The sequence below is a fragment of the Castanea sativa genome, chromosome 7 (genome assembly GCF_040712315.1).
Source record: "Castanea sativa cultivar Marrone di Chiusa Pesio chromosome 7, ASM4071231v1".
In the NCBI taxonomy this organism is placed as follows: domain Eukaryota; kingdom Viridiplantae; phylum Streptophyta; class Magnoliopsida; order Fagales; family Fagaceae; genus Castanea; species Castanea sativa.
In genome coordinates, this window is record NC_134019.1 from 2755151 (window position 1) to 2781415 (window position 26265).

Below are 26265 nucleotides of genomic sequence, written 5' to 3' on the forward strand. Positions count from 1 at the left end.
TACTTTTTTATAATTCCTATCTAATTAATGTTAGTGCGAGTGAACTTACCAATAACTTTTTTTTAAGAGAAAGTTTCAACCTATGGTATCCGCTTTAGATGATAGCTCTTTATTATCAAATCAAGACACCGATCAATTTTTGATATAGGCAGGGATTGAACTCTATATCTCTTATACAACTATCACAGACTTTACTAGTTGAGCTAATTGGAACCCACAACTTACCAATATCTTGTATACACACATATGCACATCCAAACATACACATAAACATTAACATATGCACATACATAAACTAACACATTAAATTCAAATTTTAATAATTTTATAGAAATATAAAAAAGCTAAATGAATAAATATTTATGTTAATAAATTAAAATTAAAATTAAAATTTTATATTAAAAATTTCATGAAGAAGAATAGATTTAAATGTATAACATGTGTAACATCGGAAAACAACTTTAGCATGTTTAAGAAGTTGCCGGAAAATTACTTGGTGGGAAGGTTAATTCAGACATAATTTAAGATTGAAAATTCCAAATGTTTTTATAAGTTGTTGCTGCCTGGTAGTTTGAAGCTGTTGTCTCCCATATTTTAGGATTTTATGGATAATCATAAAATCAAAGAGAAAAACAGCTTGAAACTCTCTGGTGGCAATTGCTCATAACCAAAACTCAGAATTTCACCCTTAAGGACATGTCCATGGTGGCTTATGGTCTTCCCTGTGTCAAATTGAAGGGGTTAAGACACCAAATAACCCCTCAAAGCTCACGCAGTTGGCTACATTATTAATTAAATCCAGAATTGCACAATGGAAATGCAAAAACAACTGAAACCTCACCTATAAAAACAAGCTTCATATTTGATATTCATTCATTGAAACTGTCAAAATAGCCTTGATGTTCATCTAGAGCAGAAATGATGATCACCTTCTCTAGCAGTGGAATGAAGGGTCCAAACCTGGCTAGTGTCTTAAAGTAATTACAAATTAAGGACTTTGAATGGTACAAGAATAAATACTTGTCTAACTCCAAGAGACAAGGCTCAAAGGCTTTGAAGTAGCTTTAAAGTCTCATCAATATGCTTTTCAGGTTGGAACTGATTGTTGTAGATAAGTTGAACCACCCCATTCTTGTCAAGAACATAAGTCTCTCTTCCGGCCAGTGTTCCAAATAGATCTGATGGCACTCCCCAATCTTTCCTCACCTTGTTTTCCTCGTCACTTAGCAAAGTGTAAGGAAGCCTATATTTCTTTGCAAAAGCCTACAAAGTACAAACATTAATTTAAACCTTCATTGTCAACTTCAGTCATGATTAGCTACGATTACAAGATTATAAATATCACAATAACTCAACGGTAGGATGAACTGTATTTTCAAAAAGCTTAATTAGTATTGAAATTGCAAAAGCTTACTAAGACTAATTTATAAGGATCTGTGATAAAAAAAAAATTACATCCATTGAAAAATGAACCAAGCTTCAATATGATTACCCAATTTTATGTTAAAAGAAAGAGTTGATAATTTGTACAATATCACAACATAAGTAGAGGTAGTAAAGTCCCATTCCGCCACTTGCTGCATACATACATTACATGGCTAATAGATAAAAGGACCTTGCATGAAGCGTACCTATTATTGGTGGGCAAGATAGTACATAAATAAAACAAATACAGAGCTATCATGCCACCAAATAAGAGTTACATATAATTAATTGGACTTAAAAATTGTACAATAAGATTAAAAAAATTGGTGTAAGATTGCCTATCAACACCTCTTCCAAATCTTCTAGCAAAAAATAAGAGCTTTGTGCACTGGGTAAGATGTTTAGGAATTGTAAAATTAGATTAAAGAAGACTATACGCGAGGCTATCTAAAATATATACTATAGTAAAATTAAGGTGTACACATACGACATTAAATATGTTTAGCAGCTGTAACTCATTCTGGCTATAAGTACCAGAAAATACAGGCAAAAAGGATTCTTCTGGTGTTAAACTTAAAGCTATTGCTCTATGTGAGAAGGTTATTGTATTACCTTGTGAGATGATGGATCGTCGCCGCTAATCCCAACAACCTCAGCTCCTGCTTTCTTAAATTTCTCGTAAGAATCCCTGAAAGCACAAGCCTGTCGGAGTATAATAGTAATCTGTTAGTTCCTGCCTGCATAACCTAAAGGCAGGCCCTCTTTAATTGCAATTGGGTGACAAATACGTCTATGTGAAACTATTCCCATAAAAGTAACAAACTCAAAAAACATTGATCATAGCATGTAGTAATAATAATAGCTAGTAAGAAATGTAATACTGGCAGAGGAAAAAAAAGGACCTGTTTGGTGCAGCCAGGGCTCTCATCAGCTGGGTAGAAATAGACCACAGTTGGCTTGCCTTTAAAGTTGGAGAGGCTCACATTTTTTCCATCCTGATCTTTCAATGTGAATGATGGTGGGGCCGAACCTTTGTTCACCTTTTAAGAAACACAAAAACTCATAGTCGTAGGTGATACCAATAAATCTTAATTATTATAAAATGACTAGCTGCGGCATCGGTACCACAATTTTATATATATATATATATATATATTTTATAGAAGATAAAATTTTTACTATAACCTAATTAAAGTATATATGTATGAAGTTTTCTCCTGAGACTTGAACCCGGCTCTTGCTCCCACACCCTATAAACACTTATACTTATGGTTACCACCGCACGGTTGTCACAATTTTATATTCTAAAGTAACGTACCTTGGCAAAAATGGAACCCTTCACTGAAGTAGAAGAAGATGGGATTGAAAAGGATGAAGAATAAGAGACCCTGAGGCCATAGAATTGAGATTGTGATGAATGGGAGATAATTGGAAGGTTATGAGAGAACAATGAGTGTCTAGGACTAAGAGTTTGATTGGGAAGTAGAGGGGGAATAGAGTGCTTTGGGAAAGTAAGTGAAGCCATGGATCGGATAGAGAAATTAATGAATCAAGGGTTCTCCTATGAGTGAGCCACTCCCACTTCTTCTGCTCTTTAGTTTAGTTTTGTGTTGGTTTTTACTTGGGAAAGATAGAATATAGAAATAGATTGGCTTCTGCCTTTTGGCGTGGACAATTGGTAACCATTAACTGCCCTATGTCTCTAACCGACATCCTTCTCGTAAAATTTGTTTGTCGGCCAAAGTGGTAATTGGCTTTTAATTTTTATTAGTTTAAAATTAAAGCACAACTATTTTGACACGACTTTTGTCACAATTTTAACCCAAAATTTGTGACTATTTTGACATGACTTTTGCTACAATTTTAACCCATTCTCGTAAAATTTGTTTGTCGGCCAAAGCTGGTAATTGGCTTTTTATTTTTATTGGTTTAAAATCAAAGCACAACTATTTTGACACGACTTTTGTCACAATTTTGACCCGAAACTTGTGACTATTTTGACATGACTTTTGCTACAATTTTAATCCATTCTCGTAAAATTTGTTTGTCGGCCAAAGCTGGTAATTGGCTTTTTAGTTTTATTGATTTAAAATCAAAGCACAACTATTTTGACACAACTGTTGTCACAATTTTGACCCGAAACTTGTGACTATTTTGACATGACTTTTACTACAATTTTAACCAAAAAATTATGAATAGTGAAGAAAAAGTGAAAGCTTATGAGAAAGTAATAAGTAGCCGGTCATACTCGTAATCTCCTATGTCATAATTGTGACAAAAGTTGTAGTATTTAAAAAACTCTGTTTATTAATTGTTTTAACTACGGGTTCCTTGTTTCCTTGTTTCACTGTTCAGTGAAAAATAATAAGATCAAAAATAAAAAGAAGAAGGGTGTCATTGAGTAGATACAAGTCTCTTAGAAAATGGGATTTCAAAATCAAAATGGTTAAATTTAACCATAATTTAACAAATTAAGGACTTTGAATGGTACAAGAATATATACTTGTCTAACTCCAAGAGACAGAGGAAGGGGGCATAAAAAGAATTGAAGAGATAACAACAGGCTCAAAGGCTTTGAAGTAGCTTTAAAGTCTCATCAATATGCTTTTCGGGTTGGAACTGATTGTTGTAGATAAGTTGAACCACCCCATTCTTGTCAAGAACATAAGTCTGTCTTCCGGGCAGTGTTCCAAATAGATCTGATGGCACTCCCCAATCTTTCCTCACCTTATTCCCTTCGTCACTTAGCAAAGTGAAAGGAAGCCTATATTTCTTTGCAAAAGCCTACAAACATTAATTTAATCCTTCATTGTCAACTTCAATCATGATTAGCTATGATTACAAGACTATAAATACCACAATAACTCAATGGTAGGATGAACTATATTTTCAAAAAGCTTAATTAGGCTTGAAATTGCAAGAGGTTACTAAGACTAATTTATAAGGATCTGTGATAAAAAATATTACATCCACTGAAAAAAGAACCAAGCTTTAATATGATTACCCAATTATATTTTGAAAAAAAGAGTTGATAATTTGTACAATATCACAACATAACTAGAGGTAGTCAGGTCCCATTTTACATGACTAATAAATAAGAGGACCTTGCATGAAGCATACCTATTATTGGTGGGCAAGATAGTACATACGTAAAACAAATACAGAGCTCTCATGCCACCAAATAATAGTTACATATAATTAATTGGAGTTAATAATTGTACAATTAGTAGACCTCTGCCAAATGCTGAAAAGAGTGAGAGCTTTGTGCACTAAGTGGGACATTTAGAAATTGTACAATTAGATTAAAGAAGACAATATGTGAGGCTATCTAAAATACATACTATTGTAGAATTGAGGTGTATACATACGACATTAAATATGTTTAGCAGCTGTAACTCAATATGGCTAGAAGTACCAAAAAATACAGGCAAAATGGATTCTTTTAAAACTCTTTCTGAGAAGGTTATTGTATTACCTTGTGAGATGATGGATCGTCACCGCTAATCCCAACAACCTGAGCTCCTGCTTTCTTAAATTTCTCGTAAGAATCCCTGAAAGCACAAGCCTGTCGGAGTATAATAGTAATCTGTTAGTTCCTGCCTGCATAACCTAAAGGCCCTCTTTAATTGCAATTGGGTGACAAATATGTCTATGTGAAACTATTCCCATAAAAGTAACAATTTTAAAAACATTGATCATAGTATGTACTATGTAGTGATAATAATAGCTAGTAAGAAATGCAATACAGGCAGTGGAAAAAAAAGAAAAGAAAAAAAAGAACCTGTTTGGTGCAGCCAGGGGTCTCATCAGCTGGGTAGAAATAGACCACGACTGGCTTGCCTTTAAATTTGGAGAGGCTCACATTTTTTCCGTCCTGATCTTTCAATGTGAATGATGGTGGGGCCGTACCTTTGTTCACCTTTCAAGAAACACAAAAACTCATAGTCGTAGGTGATAATAAAACCAAAAACTCTTATATTGTAAAGTAATGTACCTTGGCAAAAATGGAACCCTTCACTGAAGAAGAAGATGGGATTGACAAGGATGAAGAATAAGAGACCTTAAGGCCATAGAACTGAGATTGTGATGAATTGGAGACAATTGGAAGGTTATGAGAGAACAATGAGTGTCTAGGACTAACAGTTTGAGTGGGAAGTAGAGAGGGAATAGAGTGCTTTGGGAGAGTAAGTGAAGCCATGGATCGGATAGAGAAAGAGATGAATGAAGGGTCCTCCTATGAGTGAGCCACTCCCACTTCTTTTGCTCTTCTAGTTTAGTTTTGTGTTGGTGCTTGCTTGGGAAAGATAGGGAATAGAAATAGATTGGCCTCTGCCTTCTGGCGTGGACAATTGCTAACCATTGACTGCCCTATGTCTCTAAGCCACATCCTTCTCAAAAAATTTCTTTGTTGGGCAAGCTGGTAATTAGCTTTTTACTTTTATTGGTTTAAAATCTGAGCACACAGCTGTTTTGGCAGGACTTTTACCACAATTTTTTTGGTAAAAAATTGTGAATAGTGAAGAAAAAGTAATAAGTTTATGTGAAAGTGATAAATAGTCATTCACATTCATAATCTTCCGCATCATAATTGTAGCAAAAATTGTGGTATAGGAAGAACTCTGTTTATTAGATGTTTTAACTTTTAACCATGGGTTCCTTCTTTCACTGTTTCACTTGTGTGGTGAAAAATAATAAGATCAAAAATCAAAAAAGAAAGGTGTCATTTGAGTAGATAAAAGTCTCCTAGAAAATGGGATTTCAAAATCAAGATGGTTAAATTTAACGATTAGTAGTATAACTTTCTTAATTATTTACAGTAGCCATGAACCCATATTCCTTTACAAATATAATATTAATACTTTAGCTTAAGTGGTTTGTTTTTGGATTTCTAATTAGGCTAGACTTAATAATAACTTTGAATTACATTTTCTAAAATCCATACATTGATATTATCTAAATCTCTTCGAGTGTTTGACTATTTTTTCGAGTGTAAGAGTATTTGACTATTTCTTCGGACGTATGTAACCCTCTCGTCTCACAAGCATCAGGTTATTATAATAATGAATCTCACGAGGGTGGGCCCAACATACTGATAAGAAGTTTCAAACTCAGAACCTTATAGATTTTATGAGGTCTTAGAAATCACTAAGCTAACTCTTCTAAGTTTTTTTTTTTTTTTTTTAAAGGTTGACTCAAATATATAAATTCAACATTAAAAGAAGAAAAAGAAAAAAAAAAAGTTTTGGGTCAAATTAATGAGGCCAACTGCTCTTTAAATACTAAAAATAAAATCTTTAATCGTTAATTTTTTTACTTGAAATGGAAAGGATTTCGGGGGATGTCTAAAGGCTCCATGGGTTTCACTGTTTCAGGCTAAGAGTTCAAAATCTAAGGCCTATCTTTGACGTTCGTAATAGTCCCAACTTATCCAACATCAAGGTAGCACTTTTGAGTTGGATTGGGCTAGAAACTCACAACAATCATAAGCCCAATCATGTAAGAAAAGTCGTTAACTTGTCAGCCACGCACAGTCCATGTCCCACCTTAGTACATAGTACTGATTGTAGTATAGTACCCCCCCTAAAACCCTAAAACTCATTAAGATCTGGTCGTATCCTTATCTTTCAAATTCAGCGGTGAAAATCGGTTACTGGGGTTGGTTGGGTGGTTTTGGTCTTCTGGGTTTGTCTTCTTGTCTTTGAAAAATGGAGGGGTTTCAGAAATTGATTCCTAAAATCTCTAAAGAGATTAAAAATGGGTCTGACACTGACACTCCCCTTTTGAGTGCTGCTAGAGGAGGAGGAGGAGGAGGAGGAGTTTCTGCCGCTTTATCTTCGATTGATCAGTCTCATGTTTTGGTCACCAGGTCTCCACCTAGGTGCCTCCACTACGCTTCCTCTCCTTTCTTTTGATTTTTTTTTTTTGTCTTTGTTTTTTGGTTTTTTTGTTTAGTTTACTCATTGTTGAAATGTTCTTTTTTATTTGTTTATGCAACTTGTTTTTCTTTTATAAAACTAAAGGTTTGACAATTGACATGCTCTTTTTTATTTATTTATTTTTATTATTATTATGATGATGATATTATCAGCTATAATGGTTTTTGGGAATGTGGAAAAGTGTACATCAGATGGTGGAGAGGTTATAACTTTATAGTGGCATTTTGAAGTTTGAACTGTTCTATTAAAAGTTTACAACTGATCTTCTGAGTTATAATATGGCAACTAATTAGCATGGTTTTCATGAGCTTTAGCAATCTAATTAGTCAATGAAAGGATTCATGGTTTATGGGATTGTTTTGAAATTTGATTGTGAAAGGACTACCATGAGGTTTTTTTGGCGGCTTTTAAGGCCATTAAATATAGGTTTTCATTTTTTTTCCCCCTGATATGGCATGGATGCAACCAATAGTGCTTAATTTAATTTCTTTAACAGATGAAATAGTCCACTAACCTTTGGGGCAATTGTACTTCTCAAACTGATTTTACAAGCAGTATAGGTGTTTAGGTTAGCTAGTTTAGTATGAATTATACAATTACAAACTTTGGGCTATAGCGCTTGTTGAAAATAACTTTTTCTGAGTTTTTAGAAACTCTAGGGAAACCAGAGTCTGATCAGCAGTTCCTCATTTATCTTTTACCACCGCACATCCTTGGTCCAATGATTACTCTACAAGTATAAATGATTGTGGGGTGTAGGGTGGAAGGTCCGGAGTTTAAGTCTCCTAGAGGGAGCTTCACACACATATACACTAAGATTAAGCTAAAGTAGAATTTCTATATTGTATTTAAAAAAAAAAGAAAAAAAGAGTCTGATCAGCAGGGTAGTGAGTTCAACAAGAAAGCTCCCATAAATTGGAAATTTCTATAATGATCTTGTTTGTCTCTCATTGGGAACTAATTAAACGCAATTATCAAATTCTTTTTCAATCTTTTCAGTTTTCTCCTGTAAAATAACAATAATTGAATGCCTGATTGCAGACAAGTGGTATCGCTGTTGACTTGCTCAAAGCTTTGTGCAATTACATTTGTTGTTGGAGTTGTGTTTGGTTTCACACTGAAGCGACGTGTCAAACGCTGGGCTTCCAACATTCTCAAGAGATTGAAAGATAATTGATGCCATCCTGCCCTTTCCATCTTATACCAATTTCAGTATAATCATTTACAGCTAAGTGATTTTACTGATTATTGCTGTTTACCTCGGAAAGAGAGCAATATGATAGTTTCATCTCCAAGACAAACAATTAGTCTGGCTTTATCAAAATAGATAAATGATTTACTGATTTTTTGTTTTTTAAAATTCGGTGGCCAACCCTTATTTTTCTATTGAGGATCCATACCTGACCTTAATATTTGGGACAAAAATTTCTTGTTTTAGTTTTAGGGGCTGTGGGTAAAGCAATTTTGAGTCAGTGCAGCTAGAAATTGACTATCTGTATTTCCTCTCATTATATAAAATTCTCATTTGTGTTGGTCTGCACTAGTAATTTTGTAAGATATAGTGCTTGTATTTACATCTTGTGAGCTATTATAATGGATACATAAATATCTTTTCCTTTAGAATCATTAGAATGGTTACCAAAAAAAAAAGTTGGTATTTTGATGGCGATGCCTTTATTTCAGAAATATTCCTTGTGAAACTTGACGCGTGTAGAGGTCTTGTGACTGAGCTCGTGAATCATTAGAAATGTTACCCAAAAAAAAGGTTGGTATTTGGATGGTGATTCCTTTATTTCAGAAATATTCCTTGTGAAACTCAAAGCGTGTAGAGGTCTTGTGACTGAGGTCGTGACATAGCTTCTTCAGTTCCTTTGCCAAAACTGGCAACCCACAGTAGAAAACCCCTGCAAATTAACAACCCTTTCCTTTTAAACCATTTCTTCATATCTGGAATATTTTTCATGCTCATATTACCTACACTTTTAAACCATTGTGGATTGGTGAGTCATTTGATCATAATTTTAAAGTTGCCTGTTTAGACCACACGGTCCACACAAGCCACTTTCGTTGATAAATTAAAAATTAAATAACATAAAATAAGAGAACCTACCGCTTTCTAGATAACGAAAGTCCTAATCAATTGCTGATTTCTTTAATATATCATCTCTTATTTTTTTCACACATTGAATTGTTTTACACTTTTACTTATGACCCCTGAATAGAGCTGTACAGTGCAAAACATTTCAAGCAAGTCTAAGCCCAAGTTTTATTGAGAGCTAAGGTGTGTTTATATCTGTTTTGTTAATTTGGCACAGCAGCTGTTAACTCAGATGGTTGCCAGTGAAGTTATTTTCTTAATGGTGTGAACCTGGTACGCATGCATAGTAGCATATTGCTTTGTTAATAAAGAATTCTGTGATTTGGTAGAGTATCTTACCTACTGTTGCGTATGGATGCTTTGAAGCTATTTTAGCGAATACTTCTTTCCAATTAGGCCTAGCAAAGTGCGTCCTTACCTGCCAAAAAATAAAATATGACTGTACTAAGCATAAGAGCGCTAAGGACCTTCTATTGCCCAGTATCTGTCAATTAGCAAAGTGATGGGATGGTAGAGCTATTGGGTGTATGGAAAAACTGTCGGTTGTAAAGGTAATGCAAGATCTTACTCGGGTGCCAGATAGAATGTCAACACCATGTTTAGCATGGTTCAGAGCTTGAACCATTGTGATCAGGGTTGATCTTGCATCATGCTCTTCATAAACACTTGTAAGGTAGTTGTGCAGCTCAATTTGACCCTAGGTATATACATATATATGAGAAGATTAGGATGACACTAATTCTCCTGTTCATATGTAATAATTCAAAATGCATATATTTCTGATGGGCGAGGACGAGAAGTTATTATTCATTACTTTGTGATCCATTTCTGCTACTTGGTCCATGACTCCTTTAAACCATTCAAATGATCCAGGTTCCCTGGTAACCCAGTAGAAATGAGCACTTTTGACCCTCTGCAACTTCTTGTTTCCGCTTCCTGGTGTCACATTTGAAGATGTAAAGCTATTAAGGCTGTCATCTGATCTACTCGTTTCTGTGGTTGAATCCTAGGTCAACAGTGGGTCAAAAACTCAAATTCCTGAAGAAAAAAGTGTTGTAAAAATAATGAAGAGTGAAGTGATATGCTTGAGTATGAATTCTTACCTGCTGTTCTTCTGTTGTATTGTTTAGAAGATCTCTAAGGATGCTTATAAAAGGAGTAGCTCCAATTCCAAGTCCAACTAGGAGCAAGACATCATAATTTTTGTAGTACTGTGCTGGAGCCCCATATGGTCCATCAACTAGCAGTCTCGGTTGGCTGCATCAACATAACATGGTAAGTTAATTTGCCTTTTCACATGTATTCCGTATTACCATTCCAGTCTAAGAGAGTAAAATTAGAATGCAATACCCACCTTGTCTGCTCCTTTTGCCTGAGTAGAGTACTTAGTTTGGCTGGACCAATAATAGATGGTGGTAAATGAGTACCCTCTGTGAAAATTCGCTTCAATTCTTGTGTCCAGTCGCCTACTATCCGGATGTGAACACTTAGGTAGTCATCTCCTGGTGCTGAAGTGATGGAAAATGGATGCCTGGAAAGGAAAAGGGGTTGATTATCAGAATGGACGATCTGAGAGTGGTAGCTGAATGTATGTCACTATCGGTACAAATACTACTCACCATTCAAATGGAGAGATTGTTGGGCATTGTAGAAATATGTATTGCCCACTTTCGTACATAAATCCCTGAGGCTTGGACATGACTAAACTAAAAACATTTCCTGGTAGTACTGAAACCTGCAGTGACCAAGAGGAAGAACTCGTTGAAAACTTCTACTTTTTTTTTTTTTATATACTTATATTACCCTCTGCTTGAATTCAATTGCTCTTCTTTGTCAATTTACCTTTAATACTTTAACTGAATAATGCTCTGATCTACATGTTCGCAGACTCCGCTCTGCTATGTAGAGCAACAATGGAACAGAGATGTACATCCATGCCTGTTAAAAAAAGTTGGCAAAGCATTCAGTTCCAATACTGGCTATCTTCTTCTGTCATAACTCATTAAAAGATCATCATATTCCTAAGTTTCTTACCGTTTTTTGATCCCACTCTTGCGTCAAGAACAAGCAAGTTCCATGAACAAGTAGCAAAATATAGACAAGACCAAGAAGGTGATGAGAGTACCAGAATGCATTAAACCCCGTCAATCTGTTAAATGGTGCAGGCAGCTTCACCAGATTTCTCCGGAAGCCTCGTGTTGCTAATGTGAAAGCGATAGCCATTAAGACCACCATAGCAATCCCAGTCACCCCTTCAACCCCACTCAAGAGGCCTTTGTATGTGGGTCTTGTGTTTCCGAAATCGGAAGCTATCAAGGCAAAACCTTCTGGAGATGAGTTTATAATGCGAGGAAAGTCACATGCTAGATGGGTTCCCGCATGAATGAAGATTCCAATGGCTATAGCACATGCAATCGTCTGTGAAGTAAAGAGTCAATAACAAACAAAATGACAAAAATTACTTATAGACACTGAGAATAAGTGGCTTTTGGTAATTAGCTGGTATCATACCCTTTATTGTTTTTGCTTTTTTAAGGAGGGAACAGGTTTTAAACATGGAATACTAGAAGTACTAAAATATTAACATGGCGCAACAATATGGGTACCTTAGCTTTGCGTTACACACCTGCCTTTTGAAGCTGGCTCGGTTTGATTAAGGCTTTTCCAGTATTTCATATATATATATATATATGCGCAAATTCTTGCTATAGTTATTTACAGCTTTTGATTTGGGTAGCTAGTAAGATTGAATAACGCTGGTGGTGGATCGAATTAGCCTAAATATAGAAATAGACTAGGTTAATTTCATCATCAAACACTTCGATCTCTCTCCCTTTGCATTTCTCAGAAGGTTTATTAGTAAAGCTAGAATGAATCAATCTCATCACAAAACTCAATCCATTTTTAATCTTTTTATACCTTTTGTTGTGAAGAAAAGCATCTATTTGTTTGAGGAAAGTAAGATCATTTTGACATTCTACTGTGTCATCAGTGATTGCTTTGTAAGTTTTACCTTGTGGAAATTAATGTTGTCGTCAAAGGGGATTAAGGACCTGGCTCTTGTGGACCGAAGCCATGTGAGAGTGTTTCGACAAACTGGTAAGAGGATGAGAGCCATGTTGAGTTTCAGAGTCTCGGCAGCCCCTTTTGCAGTTGCCACGCAATAGCCCATGACTTGAAATGCTGCTCTATTTCTATATTGGTTGAATTTCCAGGCGAAAAGGCCAGCCATGACAAAGAACCACAGCATCAAAATCCAGCCTCTCTGCCAATTCTCTAGTATGTGAGTCCTTACTGTTCCGGTTACTCTTCGCATCACATTCTTGGGTCTGAAGGAACCAAGGTTCTGACTCCAGCCTACACTTGCTGTGCTCAGTGGTCTGCTATAGTTCATGTAATTGTCTCTTTGTAGGAGCAGCGTTTCTAACTGCCATAACTGAGTAAAGGGTACAAAACAGACAGGAGCAGCAAATATGTCAAGTTCTTTAAATCATTTAAGAATTCAAATGACTTATTTATAAAATTGCAGCAATAAATAATTACTATCTAACAGTGGAATGATAGCAAGTTGAAAAGGTTTTATATACCTCAATATATCCTAGTTTTTCTGGATCTAGTTCTTCCATTATCAACGAAGCGTAGTCTTCAGCCTGTTCTTTCAACTTGGATAGCTTGTTTGCAGAAGCACTGAGCATTATAAGCTGTAATTAAATGAGAGTAACATAGTAAAGCTTAGCATGCTAAAATGTAAAACATGAACTTAACATGCTTTTTTTAAAAGGCTTTCATCAACTTTAATTATTAATTACGTGCCACTATCTCCACAAATGATGCCATTACTTAAAGGCTGTCACTTAATGAAGAAAAAAAAAAAAAAAAAGTCAAGTTTTTTAAGAAAAATAAATCTAGGTATGTTTGGATACCGCTTATTTGCTGAAAATTGAAAATTATTGCTGAAAATACTATAGCAAAATAATTTTTAAAGGTATGAATAGTATTGTGAAACCTAAAAATGCATCAATATGCGCGTTTTTTGCTGGGTCGTGAACAGTATCGTGGGACCTAACCCAAATCACAAACGCTGAATAATTTGGGCTAAACAGCAATCCAAACGCACACTACAAGTTTCATATTAAGCATGCATTTGGATTGGCATTTTTCAACAAATCCATGTGTCTACGTTTTTTTTTTTTTTTTGTGGGTCCATGGGTACTGTTCACAGACCCATAATAGTCAACAAAAATTTTCTCTCTTTAGGTCCCATAGCATTATTCACACGTTTAAAAATTATTTTACTATAGTGTTTTCAGCAATAAATTTTCATTCTTCAACAAATAAGTGATATCCAAACACTCTAAATAATTTGCGTTTATTGGTATGAAATACGAATACCACTGTACTCCGAGAATATTTTATATATATAATGCAATCCTTTTACAACTAAAAGAGGTTTTTTTTTTTTTTTTTTTTGGAGGTAACAACTAAAACAGTTCTCACCTCTTGAATCTCCTCCCTTGTAATTCTTCCGTCCTCATTGCTATCCGCCCTGAAAAAACGGAAAAACACATTGAAATTTTTTTTTTTTTCTCTTTAATATTAAGTCTTGAGCTCGAATCGATAATGGAAGGAACGAATTTGACACTCTAACAACTTGGATAGAATTGTTTAATATACGTAACATGATAGAGACTATCCTTGCCTAACTTATGCAATGCAAGATAAAATTGTTTAATATAAACGTAACATGATTGATAGATACTATGATTGCCTGACTTTTCAAACACTATGATTGCTTAACTTTTCCAATGCAAGTAGTATTCTATGAATTTAGTTTACCGCCATGTCCAGGTAATAACATTTAGCTTATATTTTCGAGGGCAGCGACATCTCAGATATATCTATCTGTGTATTTCAGAATTTAAATTCTGTAAAAGTTTTCGCAAAGAAAACCAAGATTTAAATTTTTTTATTATTATATGTGCAATTATTAAATGAGCACGGTTTATTTTATACGCATTGTCACATGCATAAAACACACTCTCAGAAAACAAGAGAATGTGATTTGAAGTCACGAATTCAAAATTAGAAATGGTGACTTGAAATCACTTTTTTCTTGTTTTTTTTTTGTAAATATATACACTGTGTGTGTGATAGATTGATAGCATTTTTCCTTATAAAAAATGGGAAAAGTTAATAGACTAATTTATGAATATTTTTACAAATTTTTATTTAAAAAAATTGAAACTTATTAATTTTACAGCATTTTATATTTTTTTATGAAAGTTGTGTTTAAAATTTTCTAAAACAAATTATTGACAAATGATTACGAATGTTCCTAAAAAAAAAAAATGATTATGAATTGTTTTTTGATAATATAATACAACTAAAATTCAATTTACCACCACCTATGATTTTGAACTCATGTGCTTGGAAGTTGAAGTCGGAAGGAATAATAATAATAATAAATAAATAAATAAATAATGCTACGTATTAACGGAAAAGCGAGCGCACATACATGTCAAAGAAAATCTGAAGTCGCGCGTCGAAACTCTGGTCCGAAATCTGTAACCAGAAATCGCGTAGCTCATCTTTCGTTATCCTCGCTATCTTTTGTCTCCTCCTCCGTGCCAATGCATCGAATATCCCAACCGCAAATTCTTTCGAGTCAACCATACCTACCGACAATCACACTCTTAACGATCAAACGAGTCGATCGACTATGAAAATAATAAAACAAACAATAAAATTTATTTGATAGCAAATATACATATATGTACCTATACATTCGCCGAAATCTTCTCGAGAAAGCAAACCGTCCTTGGCGAGTTTGCGAAACCTGGACTCAACTTTTCTCCATAACTCTTCGGAATCGCAAGCTCTAGTGCTTGTACTTTTGCTGATGAATCTGAGTCCTTTGAGAGCTTGCTGCGCGTTCGATCCCGATCGTTGAAGACTCGCTTTCATTCTTCGAGCATCGCGAGCCGACATGATCGTGTTCTCCTCCTCTGCTGCTGCGGCCGCCGCCGCCTCATCCTCCGAAGCAGTTTCCGACGCGTTAGACGAAGAAGATCTCAACCACGGGAATTTCCGGCGAATCCTCGACGTGATCGACAGGTTCCTCTCCAGTCGCGGCGGCGGCTGCAACTCGTCTCTCGTCGGAGTTACGCTGCACACGACGAGCGAGTCGTCTTCGAGCTCTAGCGTCACTTCAACTAAGTCTTGCGAATTATTGCTCTGTCGTCCGAGTCCGTTGAGAAATATCGGCAGCATTGCTCCGCCGCCGCCGCCACAGATGGTGGTGGAGCCGTCGAGATCGTCCTCCGGCAGGTCGAATGACCGGCTGTAATTGGATCGCTTCGACGACGATCCCGACGACGCCGATAACCTCATTTTATCAGGTAAGTTTTAACTCTATTAGCTCCCTTAATTAATACGCATTACACAAAGAAAGAGAGAAGGTTTAGAATACTCTATGCCTGGTTTGGTTGACAATGAAAAAAACCAACAAAACAAACACCTCTCAACCAATCTCAGCACACGATTTCAACGCCTGATTAATTATAGAGTAGTTACAGATTAATATATATATATTTTTTTTTAAACATTTGCTTCAATAATGGAAAATAAACTTAATATATATAAACTGTGTTTGATGTAATGATAATAAGAGACAGAGAAAGAGAGTGAGATTTACAGGTTTATAAGGAGAAGATGCTGTGTCTGCTGCTGCTGTGTGTTATTTTGCTAGAGAAACAACGGCGAGGATTGTGCCACGTAGAGGTAGTGTTTGATTTTGTTTGTTGTTGTTGTTGATGATGAAGAATTAAGACAATTTTGAATAAAATAAAAGGACTGGGGAGTGAGTGAGTAAGGAACAGCTAATTTATAAGTAGAGGTCAAAGGGTAAGGTGAGCCTTAACAATCGTTACTCTATTTAATTTTTTTTTTTCACTTAACTGTTCTTATATTCTTTGTATTCTTGATGTCACATTCATAGAGCTTTTTTTTTTTAATTTTTACTATTTCAATCATTGTATTTAGCCCTTAATTTCTGATCATAGTTGTAATCATTGCCTTTTTGTTTAGCACATGAAAGTGCCAAACTATAATATTTTGGTACTTAACGCCATTGACTAGCAAATATAAGTACCAACTAGCTAGATAACTCAACAAGAATAAGACAATCTTTTTTATTTATTTATATATATATCACTATGTTAGATGAAAACTACGACAGGAGAAAAGTTGAGAGATTAATGATAAATTGTCTTAATTGTACTATAATATTATTTTATCTCTGGTTAATGATTAATCAAAACGCAATAGAAAGAGAGAGTGTGTGTGGAGAAGTTTCCTTAATTTATTGACTGCATGGTATTACTAGCTAGCTATAGGACTTGATATTTTGCTTAAAGAAGTCACGTGAAAGTTGTCATAACTTGCTTAGGTTGTGCATTGTAAAATCATGTAAGCATTGCTTGGATTTAGGTTCCTTCCTTAACAGCCTTCCCCCTAATTTAACTAAATGCTAAGAATGGCCTAAGTACTAGGCATCTTTTCGCTATGAAAGTGTTAAATTAGAAAAATGCACTTGCACTTTTTTCTTTCTGCATTTTAAGCTTCCAAAACACTTGGGATTGTAATATATTCAATATTGATCCATGTTCAAGTACCACTAAAAACCAAATTTGTTGTTATAATAAAACAAGGGTTGTGTTACTGGGCTCTGTTAACATTATATTTTTTACTTTTTCTTGGGCAATTTTTTGCCTTTTCTGTAACTTTAAGTTTTTTTTTAGTTTTATAAGCTGTGAGGCCAGCTTCATAAAGAGAAAAAATATTAAAATAAACTATAAGCTACTTTTATATCTTTTTCTTTTGTTTATTTAATTTTTTTATTAAATAAGACCTACATTAGAGAAACTTTAACAAGTACCGCATAGTACTGATTAACATTATTTCTAATAAGATAATTTGAAAATTTTCATGCATTTACTAGTACATGCATGTTCAGTTTGTTGTTTTCATCCCCCCACCCCGCCCAAAGAAAAAGAACATGATCGGTATATAGTATAATATGCAAGAGTTGTAAAATTATGCTATGTTTAAAAAAAAAATGATATGATAGTAGGGGCGGCACCACCTTAAGGCTAGGGTGATCTCAGGACCACCCTTACCTCAAATTTTTTTTTTTATATATATAATAATTTAAAATTTTTTATTTGCCTAACCTTAAAAAAAAATTGGGAACACTCTTAGTTTTTTTATGCCTATAAAATTAAATTTTACTCCATAATTTGTTTTACATTCAGTAGATTAATGATTACTTGGTTGTGTACATTGAAAGAAATATAGCTTGTAGCATTGATAATGAAACTATCATACAACGATTTCAAAATATAAAAACTCATAGAAGACAATTGTAAACTTTATGTATTTGTGTGTTTTTTTCTATTGTTGTTATCAATATATAAATTTCTCTTTTTGTTAGATTATATAATTTATGCTTTTTAAGAAACACCATGAGAAAATTTTTTGAAACCCCCACTATATGATAGAACTTTAATTTACATTGTCTGCTCCATAATACCAATTGGTTTTTACGTAATATAATCTGAAAAACAACGATGAGCAGCTGGTTTTATTTGCGTATAAATAGGCTCAACCGATATAATATTCTTTAACATTTAATTTGGTAGAAGCAAAACACTTAGACATGTAAGATTAATTACAAGATCGATAGTACTGCAACTTGCTTTTGTTTAAGTAGCGTAAAATTAAAGAAATAAGCTAGTTTATCTAGTCACTGTCGTCACGTCTTCCTCTTCTGCCGCCCATAAGAGGTTGGTGGTGGTAGCTAGTCTCTCATTAGTCTTCATAACTAAAAAAAGAAAAACAAAGATATGTGGCTATAGAGTATAGACTATATAAAGTCATAGAACACGGTTTGGTGTGTATATTATTATCAAGGTCAAGGATCTGGAGAAGCAAGCCACAAGCAACACTGCCATGAGAAAGACTTGGTCTGGATTTGCACGTACGTCCTTCTAGAATGTATTACGAGCAATCAAGCATATATGCAGTACATTACTGCAATAGATATTTTGGGTAAAGTACTTCCATATCGATCTTTGGGACTCTTTGTCGAAACTTAGGTTGCTTACCAACTTTTGCTTTTTAATCACATCCAGTATTTTTTTACCTTTGTCTTTCTAAACGTAAAAGCGACGGTTGCCGTGTCTTTCAGGTCTGATCCATGACCCTTTTTTTTTTCCTCATATGCACAAACGTTTAGATAAAATGGATTATCAATTTGATGTAGATGTGCTTCAATTTAGATATACTTTTGAGCACTAGAAGTTAAGCATATGATAATTTGTGTGATGTATAATGTCACTCTTTCCCATCCCTCCCAGCTACAGAAGCTATAGCAGTTTAAAGATCGATGTACTTTTTGGTTCAGTTTAGATATATAAGCTTCTCGGATGCAGAAAAGTTTTGATAATGAATTCTCTATTGGGTGTGAAAATTAACTCGTTTATCGCCACAACTATCACTTGTTTTGACCATTTTCACTTGAAGTTAAAGCGTGATTGTGTGATGTGACCAGCTTGTAATTATGGGTAGGTTTGGACAGGGAGGCTGCGTCTATGTCTTACGTTTTTTACTTTTTTTTTTTTTTTTTTTTTGACGCACAGAATTCAACAGCAGACATGATGCACTGTTTATTACCGTGCTAAACAGTAACGGTAAGTGGTGAACTATTCATGTACTTTTTAACTTTTTTTTTTAATAATTAAAAATAGGACCCGCAGCACTATTAATATATTTAAAAATTATTTTCTTATAGTGCTTTCAGCTTTCAATTTTCAATTTTCAGCTATATCTAAACGGATCCTAAGCGCAGATGAAGTTCTCTATTATTTTCTTAAAATATCTATTAGACATGGCCATAACAATGGATGGGGTAGAATCATGAGTGTCCTATTTTCAAGGCCTGAAAATCTAAAACAATAGTTTTTAGAAATTTAGTTTGTATTTATATTAAATAATATATGTCTATATATACATTGGGCAGAACAAGGACGTATAAGACAGGTCACAGGTTGAGGCAGGAAAATTTAGAAATCTAATATGCTTTCTCATTGAGATTTCCAAAAATAAGATGCATGGGAGTTTGGATAAGTTAGAATGTAACTGTCACCATGGGTGTTTTGACTAATAATATGATCAAATTTCTAGAAATATAAAATTCTCATGGTTGGTTTATACTAGTCTTATAGTAATTATTTACTCATATCAACTGTCCTTCATTTATAAACAAATGTCAAACGTATTCCTTATTAATTTATGTTTATAAATAAATAATGAGAAAAATAATAAGAGTACTACTCCTATAAGCAAGACATGTATAGGTATAGGATGGTAAACGTCCCACCCGCCTGACTTGCCTTGCCCTACTCAGTCCTGTTTGGATTTTTCGTACCTCAAACAGATGAAAAGGTAGGGAGAACAATTTATTAAAGATGGATCTTCATCTTTAACTATACAACAGGAATAAAGATTATAAGGAATAGTTTTGCAACTTATGTTACCTTTAGTAGAGTAATATTAGTGACATAACATATTTGACAACTTTTTTTTCACAATTTATTGAGTTGATAAGAGATGACTGTTATGCATTTGAATCCATTATAATTATTAGTTCATTACCATAGGCTTTTCAGCCTCCAATAACAATTTGTGATTTAAACATGTGTGTGACCAAGGGTGGAGCCAAGGAGGTTGGAGGGAACAGGCCCCACCAAAACTTCCCTATATATTTGATGCTTTCTATTTTATTCTATACTAGCTTGTAACTCATGCATACGTATGAATATATTTAAAAATAAATACATTTTTTATCATAAAAATATAAATAATTAGTCAACTTAGAAGAAAAAATAAACATAATTATTTACATTTTAAAATTATTTCCTAAATTTAATACAATTTATGATCATTTTTTTTCTAATTTTTAATAAGAAAGAACGCGTGATGATCTTTGTTACGTGTTGATTTTTATTGAATAGATATATGGTTGGTTTTTTATTTTTATTTTATAATTATTAATATTATAATCTTAGTATTTTGGAAAAATTCTTAGGTACTCAAATGGTGCTCCATTCTCTCACATTCATGGTAGATCCCATTATGAATTTAATGAATGGACCCCACCATGAATGTGAAAAGAGTGAGCATCATTCTTCGTACTCCGAAGATACCTAAGAATTACTCAGTATTTTGTACTCATTAACTCATTTGACACAAAGACTAAAAAACTTAAGTGGAAACATGGCACAAAATTAGCCCCACAATTGAAATTTAATTTAGAATTTAATTGAATTTTCTCAAAACTTGGGCTTTATAAATATGTGTGTGTGTAGATTTTCCTTATCTGTCTTTTATATCTCTTTCATATATCAAGTTTTATCAAGAAAAATAAAGAAGCAACAGTTTAATTTCAAGAGAAAAAAAGTACAAATATTATCTTTCAAAATTATTATGAGTTTAAATCCTTTATATTGTAACTTATTGTTTTCATAAAAATATGTTAATTGTATGAGTTTGATGCCATGTTTGCAATATATGTATATGCCCATCTTATATAAATAATTCAGCAATTAAAAAAAATAGCCATCATAAATAAATTTATTAAAAAGTGGGCAACTGAACAGTGAACACACAGAGATCATTTGGAATCTTGAGGCTGGGATTTATGTAGCAGTTGAGAGACGCAAGTCACTCTCTCTCCGCCAACCTTGATTGGAATTCATCATCCTCAGTACTGGCCCTCCCTGCTTGCAATAACATTTGAAAAAGAGTCTGATTTAACTCTTAGAGCAATTGCAGCAGTGGAGCTAAATAGCTATATAGCTATTTTAGCTCCACTCAAATACAAAAAATCCTCCTGCAGCAGTGGAAGTAAAGCAAAAAAATTTAGCTAAAGTGCTACAGTGCTCATGTATCAATACATGAGCACTGTAGCTGAGAGCTATAAAAAAAAAGAAATTTATTCACTTTTCCAATTAAATTGTGGTTGAATATTTTTTGGGTAATGTGATATATTATTTTATTGTAGTAGATATATTATTTTATTATGATGTTTATATTATTTTATTGTGTTGAAAGCTAAAATAGATCCACTACTGCAGCATGTTTTGTAAAATGAGTAGGTAAAATAGATAAAGTAACTTTTTATAGAGCTAAATTGCTAAAATTTTAGCTCCACTGTTGTGGATGCTCTGATAGCTCTCTTATTAACGTGCATTTTCTTATTTGGGAAGCGCTAAAGCTACAGCCATTTATGGCCAGGTATAACAGCACCAATAATGCTAAATTGCAAGACATAAATTGTTTTGAGTGATTTTTAGTCAAAGTTATTCGGCTAAGTGACTTTTTTTTTTTTTTTACAAGATAGAATTCTACTCTAGCTTAATCTAAGTGTAAATGTGTGTGAAGCTTCCTCTTGGAGACTTGAACTCCGATCTTTGCCCCCCACGCCCCACAAACATTTATACTTGTGGAGTGACCACCGCACCAAGGGTGCGCGGTAGTAAGTGAGTCCTTAAAATGACTAAATGATTTTTGGACAAAGTTACAACTTGATTAAAATGATCAACTTCAAACTTAAAGAACTAAAATGATTTTTGGGGAGAGTTACAATATTAAATTGACCAACTTCAGACTTAAAGAACCAAAATGATTTTTGGGCAAAATTAGAGGGTATAGATTGTATGCCTAAATTGTTGCACTTCTACTAGCAGTTCATTTAGTGCGTGCTGAGATGTAGTACGGTCATTTTTAGAAAGTGAAAGTACAGTCAGTTTGCTTAAACAAAGAAATCAACATCAATTTTCACCTCAGAAATTTGGGTAGTGAAAGAGTACTAGTAAAATTTTGTTTCTATTATAACTTCCATTTTAAAAGTCAAAATAAGTCTCATCGATTCTAGGGCATTTTCTAGAATTTCATGCTAAAAATGAATTAGGATTTCTATTCTTCTAGAGTTTTGTTAACATTTTTGTATATAAATTGGAAGTTGTAGTTCATTAAGCATTAAGTTATTTCATTGGAGGTTGCATACTTAAAAGGAGATAATTTGATAGAATTAAACAAAATGCCTAAATTAAATAAACTTAAAACTTAGAAGATTTAATTGAACGAAAATAAATTTAGAGTAAATTTTAGTCAAACTTAGTGTAATTTGCATTTTAGCCTAAATTCTTTTGAACTCAAGTAAAGCAATCAAACCTAATCATGTAAAGTAATTTATTTTTTGGATTAAAAATAAGGTTTTTTTATTTTTGAAACGGATAAAAAACCACGTAAAGCAATTGCAATAACCAATAAGTTAATGTTATATATTTGTGATGTATTGACCAATAAATTAATCATATAATATAATTAAATTTAGTTGGAGAATGGAAGGCTTAAGGTATATGGCATAATTCTGTAACTAAGTTTTTTCACTTCTTAAAATACTGGGTCAAAGCATTTATATTCTAATTCTTGTATCACTGTCAAAATGGTTTTTTTTTGGTTGAAATGGATGATATGCATTAATTAAATAGCCAAAAAAGGCGATTTGTCAAAATTGTTAGCCATGCCACCACATGACGCTAATTTAATTAGCTTAATTAAGTCGAACTTAATTAATTAGAAGTTTTTAGATTGGGTAAAGGTTAGATCTTTTTCTTGTAAAAAAATAAGTGTTAGATTTGAAAGTTGGAATCCCTTGCTATAATATATATGATTTGTTACTGAATACACCAACTTCCATGACAGTGTTTGTTTTCTGAAAGCAATGGCTGACGAGTGACGAAGTGACGATACTTCGTCTTAATGCAAAGAAATGTTACATATTAAACAGAGTTTATAGAGACGTAGAATTTGACAGAAGGTGAAACCCAACCACTCACTTTTGAGGTTTGACTTTTGACTTTTGACTCAAAGAGGAAAAAAACAGCAAATTAGCTTTTACTTAACTTTTTTTTCTTCTTCTTATATTGTCTTATATTTTTTGTTTGTGCCAGAAAAAGATATAATATGGCTTAACAACTTCTTCTTTTTTTGTTTGTTTTTTAGTCTCTTTTTCTTTGGGAGGGGGTTGTTCTATTTTTTTCATTTCTTTTTCTTTTATTTTTTTTCCAATTTTATAAAAACTTCTATAACCCAATAAAGTAATGAAATTTTTTTGGACAAGGCTTCTCTTTAAATTTAATTATTGGATTACATGTTTCTTATATTTTTAGCTTAACATGCATGTCAAATTTCATTCAAATCAGATGTTATTTATTATTCGATCAATAAAATTATTTTTATGCATAATTTTAGACCACAAAAACTTAAAATTTAAACATTTTATTGATGACATAGCAATTAATTTTTTATCTTTTTGAAATTTTGCAAGCGTGGAGGATATAATAAGACCATATAATTCAACAATTAGATTTTCAAAATTCACATCCAATAAAAATATATATGAGCAATTTAAGAGGTTTTTTTCCCAAATTTTTTTAAAGAAAAATTATTACTTACCCACCTGTAATTTAGCCGAAATTTAAATTGCCTACCAATAGTTTTAAATTTGACACTTTATCCACCTTAAGTTAGTTCTGTTAGATTTCCTTAAGCCATCTCTATTAAAAACATTGCTAAATATGTTATTTTTCTTTACTTTTATGTTTCTCTCCTCCAAAAATGCAAAAAATATATAAAAATACAAGATCAAATAAGATAAAAAATAATTCAACAAAACACTTGCACCATGAGATTTCAAACCACAAGTAGGCAACTTAAATTTGGTCAAATCTCAGGCAGATAAAGTATCAAATTTTAAACCGCGGGTAGGTAACTTAAATTTCAGTCAATCCATAGGTGGATAAGTTGTAATTTGCCTTCTTTTTGTTGATTTTTTTTTTTTTTTTTTTGAGAAAAGGGGTGATTATTACTTGACTTATTACTTTATTAAGGGGAAGGAAGGTGCTAACAACAAAATAATCAAAATCAATTTTACTGTGGTTTCTTTTAGGGTTTAGGTTGTACTTCTGCATTGTACTAAAAATGTACTGAGAGACAAAGAAGCAAGATTTCTTGAGCATCACTTTGCCATTATATAGGTGAAATCTACAAATCAACTTAAAAGAGAAAGGAAAAATATTTGTTGAAGTGAACCACTTTTAGATAGTGATACTAATTTGGGGGGAGAGACATAATTCCAAGCGTATCTTTTGATGACAGCGAAACAAAATCCATAAATATGAGAGGATAGTCGCCCCCATTTGGTAAAGGAAATACTTCATAACCAAGCAAAGTAGCTGAGACGTCTTCGAGAATTATTAGTAGGGTCTTCTTTATTTATTTCATCTCATCTACGTGTGTGTTTCCTGTTTCCATATTTCAATTTCAATTTTCACCAATAAATGAAGCAACCAAATTTTCGCTTTTGCTTCATTCCAAATTTATATGCATGCAAATACGTGAGTAGGTTTATGCTCTACATTCTCTACAATGTCAAATATAAATAATACTAGAAATACAAATTATTTTACAAATTTTTTTATAAATTATTGATGTAGTGAGAGTAGTTACTGGTAAATGAAAAATTGATATTAATTGTAGGTCTAGATGAAAACCAATAAAAAATTGACCACATCAATATTTTGTAAAAATGTTATAAAATAATTTATAGTGGTATAATTACTCGTCAATTATTAAAGAGACAATATAAAAAAAACATGTTCTAGTTGTTAACAGAAAAGTGGAGATTGTGATCTTTCATCTCACCATTATGACAAACTTTGTTTTCTTCTCATTTTGTAATTTTATTATTTGGGGATACTTATATTATAACCTCCAAGTTTAACTATAGTTACGGTCAAAAGTTTGACCTTAATTCAGTCGCTGCGGCTCCCTTAATTTTCTTCAGGGGTCATTAAGAAGTTTATATTAAATAAAATTTAATACAAAAAAAAAATGTAAGTATATCGAGTCATAAAATAAATGTAAATATATGAAATTTTACAACTTCTATGAGTTTTTATATTTTTAAATCATTATATGATAGTTTATTATAAGTTTTTTTTTCTATTATTGTCAGTGTGGCTAGATGTGGCCATTTTATTTTATTCATTTTTATGCCATTGTCATTATTTTTATAAAAATATTTTAAACTAAAATGACAAAATGAACCCCTTAAACTCAAAAAATAATTATATATAAAAAATAATTTTTTATTAGTTTATTTTATTCTTAAAAATATTTTTGCATACATTAGCTAAAATCTTGCACACCCTAATCATAGATCAATACAACCTAAACAATAAGTGCCGCCGCCCGTGCCTTAGTTTCAAATTAAGTTTCGAAATTTTAGTTAAATCAATTTGATTTCACAACTAGGATTGAAAAAACTGATTTCACATCTATAATTTACTTGGTTTAAGAATATTACTTGAAATTAGAAACTTGATAAAGTGGAGCATTGTTGGGCTAGTATGTGGCACTTGGTCAGAGAATTGCAAAGGCAGTGTAGATTCTTCAATATTTTTTGTCTCTTTAGATAAAAGATAGAACTTCAATTTTGTTAAATTTCAACAATTTTTGTAGTTCTTGGAACAGAACAGTACAGGTAGGGTTCACTTCACATGGTGTAGATAAGATCTGGGTAGAGGGAGCCCCTACTCCCATAGTCACGTTGTTGCAAATGATGTACATGCCTTTGACGGGCTTTCTTACTCAAAAAAAATAAAAATAATGATACTTTTT

At 33.1% G+C, this 26265-nt stretch overlaps 4 protein-coding genes across 6 annotated transcripts; 1 reads left to right on the forward strand and 3 right to left on the reverse strand.

The window, feature by feature from the left end:
• Positions 1–844: 844 nt before the first annotated feature.
• Positions 845–3038, reverse strand: LOC142642759 (peroxiredoxin Q, chloroplastic-like). The gene is made up of 4 exons (XM_075817180.1): positions 2744–3038; positions 2328–2465; positions 2038–2127; positions 845–1263 (listed from the first exon to the last, which is right to left on the reverse strand). The coding sequence occupies exons 1-4, from the start codon at positions 2948–2950 to the stop codon at positions 1045–1047; spliced, it is 654 nt and encodes a 217-aa protein (XP_075673295.1). The 5' UTR covers positions 2951–3038; the 3' UTR covers positions 845–1044.
• An 816-nt stretch (positions 3039–3854) lies between these two features.
• On the reverse strand, positions 3855–5772 carry LOC142644693 (peroxiredoxin Q, chloroplastic). Its single transcript, XM_075819269.1, has 4 exons — positions 5420–5772; positions 5207–5344; positions 4901–4990; positions 3855–4209 (listed from the first exon to the last, which is right to left on the reverse strand). The coding sequence occupies exons 1-4, from the start codon at positions 5621–5623 to the stop codon at positions 3991–3993; spliced, it is 651 nt and encodes a 216-aa protein (XP_075675384.1). The 5' UTR covers positions 5624–5772; the 3' UTR covers positions 3855–3990.
• A 1358-nt stretch (positions 5773–7130) lies between these two features.
• On the forward strand, positions 7131–8538 carry LOC142643171 (uncharacterized). Its single transcript, XM_075817716.1, has 2 exons — positions 7131–7291; positions 8403–8538. The coding sequence occupies exons 1-2, from the start codon at positions 7131–7133 to the stop codon at positions 8536–8538; spliced, it is 297 nt and encodes a 98-aa protein (XP_075673831.1).
• Positions 8539–9126: 588 nt separating this feature from the next.
• On the reverse strand, positions 9127–16050 carry LOC142643406 (respiratory burst oxidase homolog protein E). Of its 3 annotated transcripts, none has more exons than XM_075818019.1 (14): positions 15237–16050; positions 14975–15116; positions 13957–14005; positions 13047–13160; positions 12473–12895; positions 11494–11877; positions 11302–11397; positions 11079–11194; positions 10814–10990; positions 10563–10716; positions 10274–10465; positions 10028–10156; positions 9799–9877; positions 9127–9265 (listed from the first exon to the last, which is right to left on the reverse strand). In XM_075818019.1, the coding sequence occupies exons 1-14, from the start codon at positions 15847–15849 to the stop codon at positions 9156–9158; spliced, it is 2778 nt and encodes a 925-aa protein (XP_075674134.1). In that variant the 5' UTR covers positions 15850–16050; the 3' UTR covers positions 9127–9155. The 3 variants fall into 3 exon arrangements, with proteins under 3 accessions (XP_075674134.1, XP_075674133.1, XP_075674135.1); XM_075818018.1 differs by having other exon boundaries at positions 14975–15134; XM_075818020.1 differs by lacking the exons at positions 9127–9265; positions 9799–9877; positions 10028–10156 and having other exon boundaries at positions 10362–10497; positions 14975–15134.
• Between the last annotated feature and the right edge of the window lie 10215 nt (positions 16051–26265).